The following is a 14,128-nucleotide window of genomic DNA, read 5'->3' on the forward strand; positions in this document are numbered from 1 at the left end:
CATCTGCAGTTTCCAGCCACTGGAAATCTGTAACAAGCAGGGTGGGGGTGTGGACCTCCCCATGCTCTGCTAATTTCTAGATGCTGCATCAATTGTATGGGACTGCTAGGAACTAGTATAATTTATGTAAATTACACAGATGGGCTGCTTTATCTTGCAACCATGTATGCATGGGTTTTTTCAGTGACTTGCAACATGGTTGAATTTTTTTCTTGTATTAACTCATCTGCCTTGACACACCCTCCTTTTTAATTAACAACACAGTTTTTTAAACTACAAGGGTTCTTCCTCTTGTGCTTGATAAGACAATATAAATGACTCTAGGCTGATGTAAAGAACTTGCCTTTTTATCAATGTATAGCACTTTTTAATTCTAAACAATCTCAGTTCTAGAGCTTTGGCAATCCTGGTCTGCAAATAGCCTTAAGAAAACATGCTGTACTTAAAAACCAAAATGCCAGTGTCTTCACAAAAGTGTTTTAGTGATTTTTTTCTTACAGTAAAACATTTTTTTAAAAATAAAGGCAGTGTCTGAGCTTTTCAACAGTAATTATGATCTTCACTAACAGTCATTTAATGCAAGACCACCCTTTCCTCCACAGGGATGAGAGCTGACGGAAGAAATCATCACCTGGATTCCCACCCGCAGCCCTGCCTTCCCCCTCTGGCCTATCATGGGTAGAAATTTAACCAGTAAAAATCAAGCTGGTTGTTCTACAGAGAGGTATGGTGTCCGTAGCCTGGATCGGTCCCTCAGCAGAGCACCGGCTGCTCTTCTTCCATGTGGCTTTGAGGGCAGTGCTGCCTCTCACCCCAGCATCAGGTTCTGCAGGAAAACACACCCCTACATGTGTTTCCTATGCACTGACTTCACTGTCCCCCAACGAATGGGTGGTGAACCAGTCCTGGCAGGTCAGGTAAGGAAAGCTTTGCAGAGTTGCCCAATACAGGAGCACTGCCAACATGGAGGTCAGAGAGCCTGACACGGAAAGGTCACCCTCCCATGCAGGCACTCTGCTGCCTCGCACACAGACCATGGGAAACCAAGTGAAGTCTTACCACCGACTCTGGTGGTCTCAGAAGAAGGGTTCGGTGTTGCACAGAAGGTACAAAGTAGATAAAAGAAAGAAGCTGCCTTTTTTTCACTAGCGGAAAGTGGAGATCAACCCAAGTGGGCCATTCACTTGGAATAGTAATTCAAGCAATTATCACAAAAGTGATGCATTGTCTTCATTACAGCCGTAAGCTATAAAAGGCAAGGAACCCGTTTTGGTAGATGAATGATTTTGCTTCAAATACTGAAAGCTAAGTCAAGCTCAAAATTCAATCCAAATTGAGGTCCCATTTCTTCATTCTGTTGAAAACTATGTAGAAATTTTCTGACATAAAGTGTTCAAAATTGTGTTAACAGGTTTAAGAAATAGTTCTAAAAATAGGAAAATACACAAAGATAAAAGGTATTACAGAATTAATACATCCCGCTGATGGATTTTTTTCCTCCAGTAATTTACTTGTGCTTACTACAACAAGCAAACAATTGTCACAACAACTATTTGTTTAAAATGAATAGAAATCAGGGTCCCAAAGTTAGAGAAAGATGTGAATTTATAAAATTATAGCATTCTTGTCGGAAGCCAGTAATAGTTATAGAACCCTGTTTCTTTAAATATACACTAGCCAGAGCAAGAAAAAAATACATACATTAAAAAAATCAGTCCGTCACAGTTCCAGGAACAGGTTTTTTAAACAATTATTCTGGGTGGTAGAAGATGTCTAGATTTACAGAATGACAGCTTTACATCTCTGGCAACCCAAGTCAAGTTTGGCTGTTTCAACAGCAAATATTTATTTAAATGAATTCTTTCACTATACATGTACGTTCTACATCTACTCATCAAAAGCATCCTAAACTTATTGTGAACGGACCTGGCTTCTTATATGACTGTGACAGACCTCGATGTGACACATAATGGTATGTATCCACCATCACAGCAAAAATGATTTTTTTTGCTTACCCATCATATCTTTTGCCTTCTTGAAATGTTTATACCACCTTCCAAATTCCTGACATTTTGCTGCTGAGACATTTGCATAGTAAGTGCTGTTCACAATGGAAGAAATCATACTCTGTGTGAAAAGGGGAGAAGAAAAAAAAAAATCTGTAATACAGAGCAGTACAAGTCAAAGCACAAATTATTTCAATTGTTGAAACCATCATATTTTTAGAGTTTGAGAACCATATTGCATTTTTAATCCTATCACCCAAAGGCTTTCAAAAAACTCATTAATTGAGCATAAAACCAAACCGAGGTATATTGTAAATAGGAGGGAAAAAAAGCCCCAGATGTACTAAGGGAAGAACAAAGTTATTGACCAAGAAACATCAGGCAATGGGATGGCCACTGGATGGAAGAGGCTAATCTTGAAAGTGCATTTTGTCTGCCTATTTCTGCTTTTAAATTTGATTGACCATTTACGTACCCACACAAGTTTACAGGCATACAAATCCTACACTGACTCCAAAAATGCTAGCAATGCCTCAAGTTACCCATGCCCGTTCCCTTTGTGCTATTTATCACAGGGCAGACCCCAGAAAGCCACAGGATAAAAAGTTATCTGAATCACCTACTGGTGGGATAAAATAAGGGGGGTTATAGTAGAATAAAACATGTATGTAACAACCCATAATGAACCCAGACTTGCTTTTCCTAAACAGGGTATTTTAAGTGATTTGCAGAAACAGGCTTATGAAAAGCTCTTATTGTCATGTCTAATTCTGTAACTGAATATTAGCTGTAAAATAGACCAAAGGATGATAGAGATGATTTTTTTTATCAAAGGTTCTCGAGATATCAGATAGCTACAGTGAGAAATTTACCTTCTGCTCAGTTTTGACCAGTTTTAAAATAGTGGAATTTACAATGCATAAAACTTTCAGTTCCAGTACATTCTTTTACAAAATCAAGTAAGACTAAGGCTTGCAAAATGAGATAATGCTCCAACTTGAAAATTATATTCAGTATATTATGTATGAAAAACAAAATTAGCAAATGTATTTTCAATAGACTGAACTTGGCCACACTTTAGATTTCTGTGTGGAAAGTAGTTACTTTTAGCTTAACTACAGGAATTGTCCAGCATATTGAGAAAACAATGAGAGTCAAGAAGACAAAGCCCTGATTATGATGTTTCTTCACTATTCAGCATGCAACATTTAGCTATACTTGTGCTGTCGTAAAATCGATGTACGGCATCAACCTTTTGTTAAACAAACTGCATAACCCCTAGAAGAAAGAGTTTGAAGTAAAAATGCAATAAATATTACTGTAAGTCTTCTTTTATAAGGCTAGTTCAGCTCCTGAGCAAAAGTATCTTGATTATTGATCTTAGTGAAGTTCATTATAGCCATTTTCTAATGTATTACTCAGTAACAAGCTATTTGTGGAGGCTCAGAACTGCTAGAGTGAGACAGTATTATTTATGCCAAATGTGGATACCCTCTACTCTCCAGGCAGCTATTTTAATGTTTCTCTGAATCACCAAAATTCTTACCATTCCTTGATATTAATCTGGCATTTCTGAAATTAGCTAGAAGCCTTTTGTCAGTGGTATAAAAGGAGAACGAAATCTTAATAGACTACTGCAACTCTAGCCTGAATGACCTGAACCAAGCTCAGCTGAACCCAATTTCAATTTCCAGTATAATAGCAGTATCATTAATGTCTAATACTTACAAAATTACTGTTTAAGCTCTTTTACAGATTAAACCATCTTAAACACAGGCACGTGATACATAAATCCTGTGGATCTGGTGCATTATATGAATGCACAGTTACTGTACATGCAAAATCTGCAGATCTGCATGTGCAAAATGGGGAACCACACTTGTAATGGGCCACCATCCCATACTAGCTTGTGCATATTTTGTGGATGTCATTTAGGCTTCAAGGTGGTTGTCTCTCATTTTACTTTGCCCCTTTCAGATGTCTTCTCCTGCCCAAATAACTTTAGTAAGTATCAAAACATGTCTATCAATAATAATTTTAGTAAATTACCAATTATTGATGAAGATCTCTGTCTAGGATTTCCTAGTCCTCCCTTCCATGTCATTTTATAAAGAATATATGGCAATGATATGGCAGTTTGTGACATCCTCTGCTTCTTCAGGAACAAATTTAATGCAGTTACTTTATTTTACAACCAAATTTAAGCTGGCCTGCTTAAATAACAGTGCTAGGAATTTCAGCTTCTTTGACACCATCTGAATTTCAGGCTCTGATGGCTAATAATGGAATTTTACTCCAGCTCTTCAAAGTAGATAAAAAGAAAAAAAAAATCCCACAGACATTATCAACACATTTTAAAATGAAAATTATCCTGCTTTTTCTTCGAGAACACTTCATGCAAACATTCAAGTGATATTACCTACGCTAAGAATACTCATCAGGAGGAATCAATGATTTATTTACTAATTCACTGAAGGCAAAATTTTACAAGCCAGATAAAATATTACTACCTTGTTAACTCAGAAAATAACTTGACAACATTGAATTTCATTGTTTCTATGCTTTATTTATTGTCACCAAACTTGCAGTCACATCAGTGCAGAGAGATACACTTTGCTATAGAAATTCCTGTATAATTCCTATTGCTGTAGAATTCCTATATGTTTTAATGACAATCCACATATACAAATGCCCACTGTGTTTAGGGCCTAAACCTGAAGATTAACCCTACGACTTAGGGGTCTTCAGAGATCCATGATCTAGACTGGAAACACAGTGAAATTTTTCTTATTTCCTGGGTCATTACACGAGAGGAGCTCCCCATGTCTTGGCTTACACTTATCAATAATCAAAATGAAAATGATTGTATTTGAAGCACATCATTTTCAGGTACTACTGTACATAGGCATTCCTTATCTGTGAGGCACAGAGGCAGATGCTTTCCATGTAGAGGGATGACAAATACAAATATACCATACAAATCTTCAAATGCATCACATTCATCATTCATAATCTGATTTCTTTTTCACACGTCACAAAGAAAATTGATAGAACACAAAACCTGGCCACAGGATCTGCAGTCTTAACATTATTTCCCAGAAGTTTATCCTTGAAAGTAAGTTGCGAGACTTCAAGATCCCAGACTTCTGTCTTTCCCCTCTCTCCATCCCTCCCCCGCCCCAACAATGTCACTTGCAGTCCTGTTCTGAGAATCAGGAGATCGCATCTGAAATGGTGCCACCTTCACAGAAATCCCACTATTCTGGAATTATACCATCTGCTGCAGCCCAAGTGCTCTTTTTTTAGCCAAATAAGTTAATTATAATTAGGCATCCAACAACTGTGTGGAGGTAGGGGTAGAATTCATTCTGAAGTTCAGATGAGGTTCACCCAGCGCAGTTTGAACCAAATCCCATTCTCTCCGGAAGATTAAATACCGGAGATTTGAAAACCAGACACCATCATTTTTCAAAGAAGTTGGGGAACTCCCTGGGGAAATATCTTCAATCTCAACCAGAACTCTTTTCATATGCCCATCAAATAAAACTCGATAAAAAGGTAGCATCAGACACCTTTTATATTGTGCCAGATTCTAATGCAAGGTGCATCCTGTAAGACACAGGAAGGACCTGAGCCTTCCGTGCTAGCTGGTCGGTGTAGCCACCGCTGCAGGTGCTACAAGGGAGGCATTTCTGAGTCATTGCCTCTAACACCACTCTCCAACCAGGTGAAGTATTGTCCGATCATTGCTAAAAGTATACTGTTGTCCTTTTTGTAAAACAACAAAAACAATGTTAATCAGGTTAATTCAATCATCTAAACCAAAACTGTTCATGCTTTTCTGCCAAATCAACCAACCACAGCAAAATCTGTTATCAGTGATTGCTCAGCTTCCAGTCAAAAAAGCTTTTAACCCCCACAGTCCCAAAACTTCCCCTAAATAACCTTAAAATTATTTTTATATGGGCAGAATGAGGTTGTTTTCATGCCTCATGAAGGGGTAGTTGGGCTGCAGTATTTACACAGAACAAATACATGCGAACAGACTTAGCAGAGAGTAACAGACACAGCAGCTTCCTAAAACAACTCCACTGAATTAGATATTGGGGATTCCTTTGCAAATGAAACATTTCCCTCAAAAGGAGCACTGTAACCAAAACTTATATAGGCCTTCCAGGCTGTTTAACTAGGAAAAAAAATCCAAGCTTTTTTGCAACTCATTCGTTGGTGTTTAAAGCTTCAAGCCTACTTGGTGGAAGGGGCAAGGGCTGCAACAACTTATTTACACAATTATCTAAATACGATTAAACAGCTGATGGACAAATATTAAACTGGAAAATGTATAGTCATTTCAGCTTAATGTAATCCTCTTTCTGTAAACACCCAAGATGATTTTTTTTCAACCAGAACAGTCCTGACATCTCATAAGCCTAAGGGTGAATAGCAAGAGATTGTTTTTGATAGTTATAAATATTCAAAAGACATGCAGACCATCTGCTTTCATAATACAGGTAAAGCAAGACTGAAATGGTGAGTGCTGTATAAAAATGGTTCTTTTAACAAAGTCTTCCTCTCCTCGAAAACTATAAAGACAGATGTCAAAAACTGTTTACACAGGGTAATCAGGAGCGTGCAAAATGTAATATTCCTTTTACACACAGTGCTTGCTAAAGACATTTTTTTTTTCTTTTTCTTCCCATCTGTGTGTTGCAACACATTTCTACAAGTTAAAAACATTTTTTCAAACAGAGATCTCATGAATACCCAAAAACATGCTATCTGGTTTCTGAATGCTAATTAATTTCAACTAAGGAATCTGATTTTTTTTCTGTAGGAAGGAATGCATGCTTTTGAAATGGAGTACTTCAACAATAACAGATACTGAAAACAGAACACCCCACAAGTTTAATTTTGCACTAGTTTGACATTGGCTATTTTCACAACTGTTTTACATTCAAACCCGCATCTGCTAAATCTGGCTGTAAGACAGACAGCAACTATTCTCCTGCTTTTCAAATGAGATTTTATTTATGTTTTACTATTTATCAAGTTTTTCAGTATAAAGCCTTGTAACAACATGATGGTTTTGTCAAGTGGTAAGTAGAAGATACCTCATCTTCCAAGCAAAGTATGAACAGTGCTGCCCATAAACCCTACAGTCAATTTTCAGAGCTGAGACACTAATCTTGACAGTAGCCTTTTAATGTATTATATTAATGGCACAGAGGTGTTAAGCACCTTTTTTATAATTCTCAATAAAATGAACATTTACTGAACAATCTGTCAAACTACTGGCTCCATTTTTTAAAGCCAAACTTTTAAGGCTCTATTCTCTCTTCCATGAATCCTCCACTTTACATCCCTAGACACCAGCAGGGTAGCATGTTCCAAACCCTTACAAGTCTTTGTCCCTAAGCCGAGTTTGAATAGTGACAAAGTTGCAGAAGAGAACAGAACAGAACTTAAAGATTGGGGAGGGGGAGCATGGGGGAATCTTTTCATAAAGGACAGAGGAACTTTGTTTCCCCAATCCTAGCCACTATCAGTGCCTTTTGTTTGTGTTGAAATTGCAAGCATCAGTTTTAATACAAGCCATACTCTTAGGAGTGCTTATTTCCGAGGAGGCTCTACATTAACATTTTTCAAATGAGAAGGGAACATTCAAGCCCCACCGGATAACACAAGATTATCCCCAAATCAAAAGATTTTAGCCTGCCTGAGCCTACGCCAGCCCACGTACTGCAAAAACTCAACCAGGGCAAAATGTTGTTCCTAGTGTTCTTGTATGGCAGAGAATTAGCATCTGCCACTCTGAATAAAAGCAGCCTAAATATATTCCGCCACTAGCTGTTTTTTGGACAAGCAATCATGAAATGGACAGTTTAATTGCGTATGAAGAATTATGTTAAATTCCTTGGTCCATTACCTTGAACTATAGCAAGTAATGCAACGGAATTTGTCGTCATATGCCCTATAAACACGTAAGATAAGTGAAAAACCCACAGATGGACGGAGAAGAAAAAAACTTTTGTTTGTGCCTTTGGCATTGCACTTGGATGGCTATCTGACCTCCATGCTGTTGCCAGCGTCAGAAGAAGTAAGGATCTGCAAGGCAAATGCTGGTCATATAAGTTAAAACTGCCTAAAGGCAGACTTAAAATGACAAAACAAGCTTTTCTACCAATATATGACCATGTCTTTCCTCCTTTCTCCTATCCTTGTAAAGCCTAAATTATCTCCTCCTCCTTTTCTGCCTTATGCTGCCTTTAAGTATTATAAATGTACATATTAATGTAAACATAAAACATTGAATGTAATGAGGAAACATATAAAACAAAAAGAACCCAAATCATACATACATATATTTATGCATGTACAGGAATATACCCACACACAAGAAGATTTTGAAAATCAGAAATGAGGATTCAGCATCTGAAGGAACTGATCCTTGCACTATTTTTACCATTTTGTAATGTAAATTCCCAGTTGCTGCATGACAGAGCAGCATTCTCCCAATGTTTTCCAAGCATCTCCCACTGACGGATATAAATAAAGCTAAATAAAAAGCTGCTTCCCAAGATACTAGTCTTATATCTACAAAGGTTAAAAGCTTAAAAGAGAGAAAGATAGGTAGGTGGGAAATGTTAATTCAGATTTGAAGAACTTCATAACTGCTTCACAAGCTTTATGGCATAGTGCCTCAGACTTAAAAAAAGGAAAGAAAAAGAAGTCACAACCTCAACCTATAAAAGATAAGGAGACATAACAAATTTTTGTATTCATTGACAGATGTCCAACATGAATCTTTTTAAGAATCCTGATTTTTATTGCACACTATTTGTAAATGGTAGGTACTTAATATTAAGAGCCCTGGCTAAAGCTCTCCTAAAATCAACCTGGATAAAATATAAAATGCAACATAATCAGTATTTAGTAAGTTAATTCTCATTTATTTCACGGAATGAAAATGGTTCTATATTTTGAGGGGTGAATTATTACACCCTAAGATTTTGATTCTGCAAGTGTCTTTGCCAAAAGAGCTCTGAAACCTGAGAGCTCCACAGGGTAAGGAAAGGACTATCCATTTTAGCCAGGAATCTGCTTGAAAAAGCTGTTATGAAGTAACTAGATTGCTTTAAACTGCTCTTTTAGCTTGAATTGGGAATGCATGTTTTCAAAGGCTCCTTCCATTGCTCCTACTTCGGTGCCCATCACAAAGCTATTTTGGGGCATACATGCAGAATTTCTCCTGGATGAAAATCTAATCTAAAAGCCATGCTCCAACCGCAGCTGGACCAGGGCGAAGCTACTCCAAGGTATGTCCCATAATATGGAGACAGGGTCCTCTGCCCCTCTCCAGGCTGCTGCTACTCCTATGTGATGCAATTCACTACGTGAAGCCTGCACGCCTACACTCACCTCCTTGGGATGCAAGGAATGAAACTAGAGGAAGCTGGAGCCCAGGAGGACAATCCAGATCGTGCACAATGGATATGGACAGGGCAAACCAGCATTTCTTGTACAGAAAAGAATTTGGGGTAAGTGAGGCCTTGGAGGTCTCAAAGACTGATCTGGTGAAAATCCGCAGTAAGACACACCTTCAGCCTTCCTCTCAGGTGGATTGCTTTTATTTCCAACTACTCTGTTGACTCTGTTCCAGGTCAGAGTGCTTCTGACTTGTTTCCTATCTGGGAATGCTAATCCTAATTCACGTGCTTCCAAATTCTATCCTAATGCAAATGATTTTAGGGGGTTTTAGATCTATTAATGCATTAAATTCAGCTTTGGGCACATAAACCTTTTCCACAAAACCAAAGTATGTACATTCTCTTGATAGAGATGTTGATAATCGCTCATCTTCAACTAGCCCCAGTGGTTGTTTTCACTACAGTTTTTGTAAAAGGCTCTTCAAAATTGCTTAGTGTTATCCATCACGTTAAGGAAGATTTCCTTGCTGGGAAATAGGACACGATTTTCAGCAAGTCTCTTCTCGGATTCCGCTGTTCTGCTAGGCAAAGCATCAGATGTCTGGCATGAAGTTGAGCCCTAAGGCACAATGTCCAGACAAGAAGTCATCAGACTCAGTAATACCAACAGTTGTCTTGCTGAATTTCTTTTGGGGTTTAGGATAAGCCTTTTCTTTGATCCCTTTTCCTACACAATTTTTGTAGAATTTTCAAGCCAAAAGAGACCATTTTAAGCATCTATTTGGACTCTACGTAAAAAGAGACCCTAGAAGTTCATCTAGCAATTTCTGAATTCAGCCAAGTTACCTGTGGCTGAGCTAGAGCAAACATCTGATATTGATCTGAAGACTTCTTGTGCTCGATCTTTCACCACATCCCATGGTAATCTCTCTCGGTAGCTGTGTACCTTTCTTTTTTTTTTTAATGTATGACTAGCTTTTAGTTTGAACTTCATTGATTTCCGCTCCTAGTCAGTGCTTCTCTCATGCCTCTGATTGCTTGCTTAAATACCCCTCTATGCCAAATGTAACATCCCTTGCCTCTCCTTTGTTTAAATGGTTAAGTGCCAGATTTATTGTTTCAGGCCATGTGCCTCTTTATGAGCCACCTGTACATCTGACTATTCTTAATCATATAGATCCAAATTCTATGAGGATATTTATGCTGCTAAAAGCCCACAAATAATAAACTACTTTCTGTCCTGAGAAAAATGTAAAAATTTTTCAGGAGAAAAATCAGTTATAGTATGAAATTTGCTATGGATTCTTAACTTCTGCTAAGTAAAGTCATATGAAGGTGACATTTTAAGCTGCTGTGTTAGCCAAGACACTAGTTTTGCCTGTGTGTTGCTGCCTTTCACTGAGAAGAGCTTGTGAAAACTATAGATGCTCTGAAAAATTCATAAAATATGCCTGATTCAATGGAGGTAAGTCAAAAGAGAAACATTCCAGCTAGCTTTCCATGTGGAATCTGCACATGCACTTTGAGGGTCTACATATTAAAAAATTTTTTCTTAGTTACCCCTTATATTAAAATATACAAATTAAAAAAAAAATGTAGCTAGATTAGGTTTAGGACATAAAGGTCATCCTTAACAAAAAGTGCAGAATAAGGAACACAGCTTTAGGAGCTTGGGGACATACTAGCTGGCAAGTATATTTTGGTGAGATTGTATTGTCATGCATATATATATATACACACACACACACACATAGAGAACCACCCAAATTCTGAGAAAGTCTAGATATACTGACTCAAACAAAAAATACCACTAGGTAAACTTAGGGAGCTGAAATCTCCTCCCCATCTCTAGGAAGGCCATTGACATTAATGTCTTTCTCGTGTGCCTCAGTTTTTCATCATTACAAAACCCATCCTTCTCCATGACAGTTTACTAAAAAGTAGCAAATCCTTTGGAAAGGTGACACAGCCAGGCACAGGTTATGCTTTAGCACAGTGCAAGCTTACAGAAGAACTGCAATTCTCAGCATAGGAAATCTTAGACCCTAACTAACAAAATAAAAATAATTGAAACAGGTGTATATGAGTAGAACCTTTCTCTGTTCCCACCCCTGGGGAACGGAACTCTTCCCTTTTGAGAAGTTTATCCCATGGCTTGGAGAAAGGCAGGTCTGAGGTTGCTGCTGTCCTGAAAAACCTGTCTTCCGATCACTGCTGCAAGGCACCGGAGGAATCTGATACTATTTGTGCTGTTCATAAAGAAGTGTCCAAGGCAAGAGACACAAAGCTCACCCCCGCCTGAGGTTTTTCTACCATGTTTCTTGGAAATAAAAAGGAAGAACCTAATTATTAATTAAAAAAAATTTAAAAAGTGTGGGGGAGGGAGCAAGCTTTGAGAGTTTTGCTCAGAGTCGGAGAAACGCATCTTTTTCCTTCTAAGTTATGATTAGAGCAAAGACATGCAATGAGTCTGGTCTGACAAGGTGAGAGTTGCTCATCTCTTAGCATTGCCTCTCAAAAAGTGGGTCCTACTTTGCTTTCATTCCTGCCAGGTAAAAAATTACTACCAATTCAAGTAATTTTCTCCCAATGCATCTTTATGCATACACCGCTGCGTCCCCTAACACAGGCATACCTCAGCTTTAAATCTGCTGACAGTGACGCTACAGCACCTACAGAATTTGCTCAGCTTTTGGGTAGGTTTTATAATCTCGCTGATCTCTGTGCCTCCCACCACTGCTAGCAATAACTGAACCAGTCAGGGAAGGTCTCTGCAAACCAGTCGCAGCAGTGATTAAGATGGAGACGTACGTATCTCCTTGCCCTTTAAATAGAAGGCTTAATTGGTGATGTGGATAGCAGCTTCCTAATGGACAGAAATTAAACTCCATTTAATTCCTGAGCAGACACTTCCAATGCACAGGGTTTACCACACATTTGGAGCGGGGAGGGAGGGGGAAGGAAGGAGCTGCATGCACAACTCTCTCTACCTCTGACAATCACTGAGGAAAAGCAACATGAGGACCAGAATGGCATAAGTGTGGCAGGTGTGAATTGACCTGCACTGGCAAAGCTGCGAGCTACGAAACTTGCAAATCACATGATTGTGCAATACTTGGCTCCAGTCAGTGCTATCATGTTCTTTGTAAAAAAAAAAAAAAAAAATAAAAATAATAAAAAATAATTAAAAAAATCTTAAAGACATGTACATCAAGTTAACGGATTAACTGTCAAGTGACATTACTGAAACAGAGACAATGTATTTCTTTATTGTTAATGAAATTCAGTTAAAAGTGAAGGAAGTGATAAAGAAAGTACTGTTTTGTAATGTATTTTACATAAGAACGTAATATAGAAAGGGAAGTGCAATTAAATCTTAATGTGGACTTTTTTATTTTTAGTTTATCATCTGGTTTACATTTTGAGCCCCTTTGCAGCAGTAAATTATGCTGGCATTTCTTAGGGAATAACTGCCATGTTAATTTAGTTTAATAAAATAACTGACAGAAAAGGGGGAAAAGAAGCAAGAAGAGAGAGTACCCCCACACACACACTTCTTATCTTTAGCTAAGTATTCAAACACTTTCTATATGAATTGTCCGTGGTCCAACTCCAGCACCATGTAATAATACAATACATTACAACACAGTACAATACAATCTTGGGTTTCCGTAGCGCCCTTCATGCAAGCGTCCCAGGGTGCTTTACAATCATTATGAGTTAAAATTAAAACTGAAGCACATACAATTCCTAATAGAATAATTTTAAAAATGCTAAACAGAACAAATAACTTTTAAGTCTAGATTTAAAAGTCCCAACAGCCAGAGCTTTCCTTACTTCAATTGGCAATGAGTTCCAAAGCTAGGGAGCAAAGCGACTAAAGACTCTCTCATGTTATGTTAAAGGATCTCTCATGTTGTTTATACTTGTGCAGTACTCTACAGCCAACAATTTGCCAATAAGACGAGAAAAAAAGACTTATTTGCAATCTTGCTTTAAAGAACATTGGAGGAGTTGCTTGTTAACCCTCTAATAAAGTTATGGGGAAAAAAATAAATCAGGGTTTGCACTCGGCCATGACTGTGTTAAGAAGCATGTGAGAAACAAGAATGAATAAATACAGAATTTTGTAGTAGTGCATTACGTGACTGCCTCTAATGTAAAAAGGGAAAAAAAAAACCCTACAACCAAAAAAGCATGGTTATATATAAGAACATCACCACAACTATTTAAAATGTGAGTTAGTCTATGTAACATTGCAGGACCACTGAGTGAAAACAGAAGTCAGGTAGGGCTCAGTTCTACAACACATGCACGTTTTAGGAGGAAAACATATCAGAAGAAAATGTGCTGTGTTCCTTTTTTATTCTGTCACTTCCCTAAAGCTTGAAGTCCATATAATGCAGATAACCATTCACATGACACAGTTCTCAAAATTGCTGAGATACAACCCCAAGTGGTTAACACACAAAGTGGGGAGCACAGTCCCAAAATTGTTATTCTCTTAAACCGCATGAATTTTGTACTTTGTTCACAGGAAAGCCTGGCAGCAGACGGCTGCTTGGATCTCCATACAGCTGAATTTAGGAGTATAAGAAAAAAATATGAAAAGAATTGGACTCTCCTCCACTTTTTCAGAAGCAGAAACACAAGACCTCATGACAGCACACATACTAAGGGACATGCTGATACCTT

At 38.0% G+C, this 14,128-nt stretch overlaps 1 protein-coding gene across 9 annotated transcripts in view; it reads right to left on the bottom strand.

The window, feature by feature from the left end:
* SATB1 (SATB homeobox 1) overlaps positions 1 to 14,128 on the bottom strand; it is a 93,476-nt gene that overhangs the window by 44,417 nt on the left and 34,931 nt on the right. For all 9 annotated transcript variants that reach the window (XM_030477128.1, XM_030477161.1, XM_030477104.1 and 6 more), the window contains one exon: positions 2,016 to 2,127. In XM_030477128.1, the coding sequence (XP_030332988.1) occupies positions 2,016 to 2,127 (112 nt within the window). The remainder of the gene's footprint in view (positions 1 to 2,015; positions 2,128 to 14,128) is intronic.

The sequence above is a fragment of the Strigops habroptila genome, chromosome 1, assembly GCF_004027225.2.
Source record: "Strigops habroptila isolate Jane chromosome 1, bStrHab1.2.pri, whole genome shotgun sequence".
Lineage (NCBI taxonomy): Eukaryota > Metazoa > Chordata > Aves > Psittaciformes > Psittacidae > Strigops > Strigops habroptila.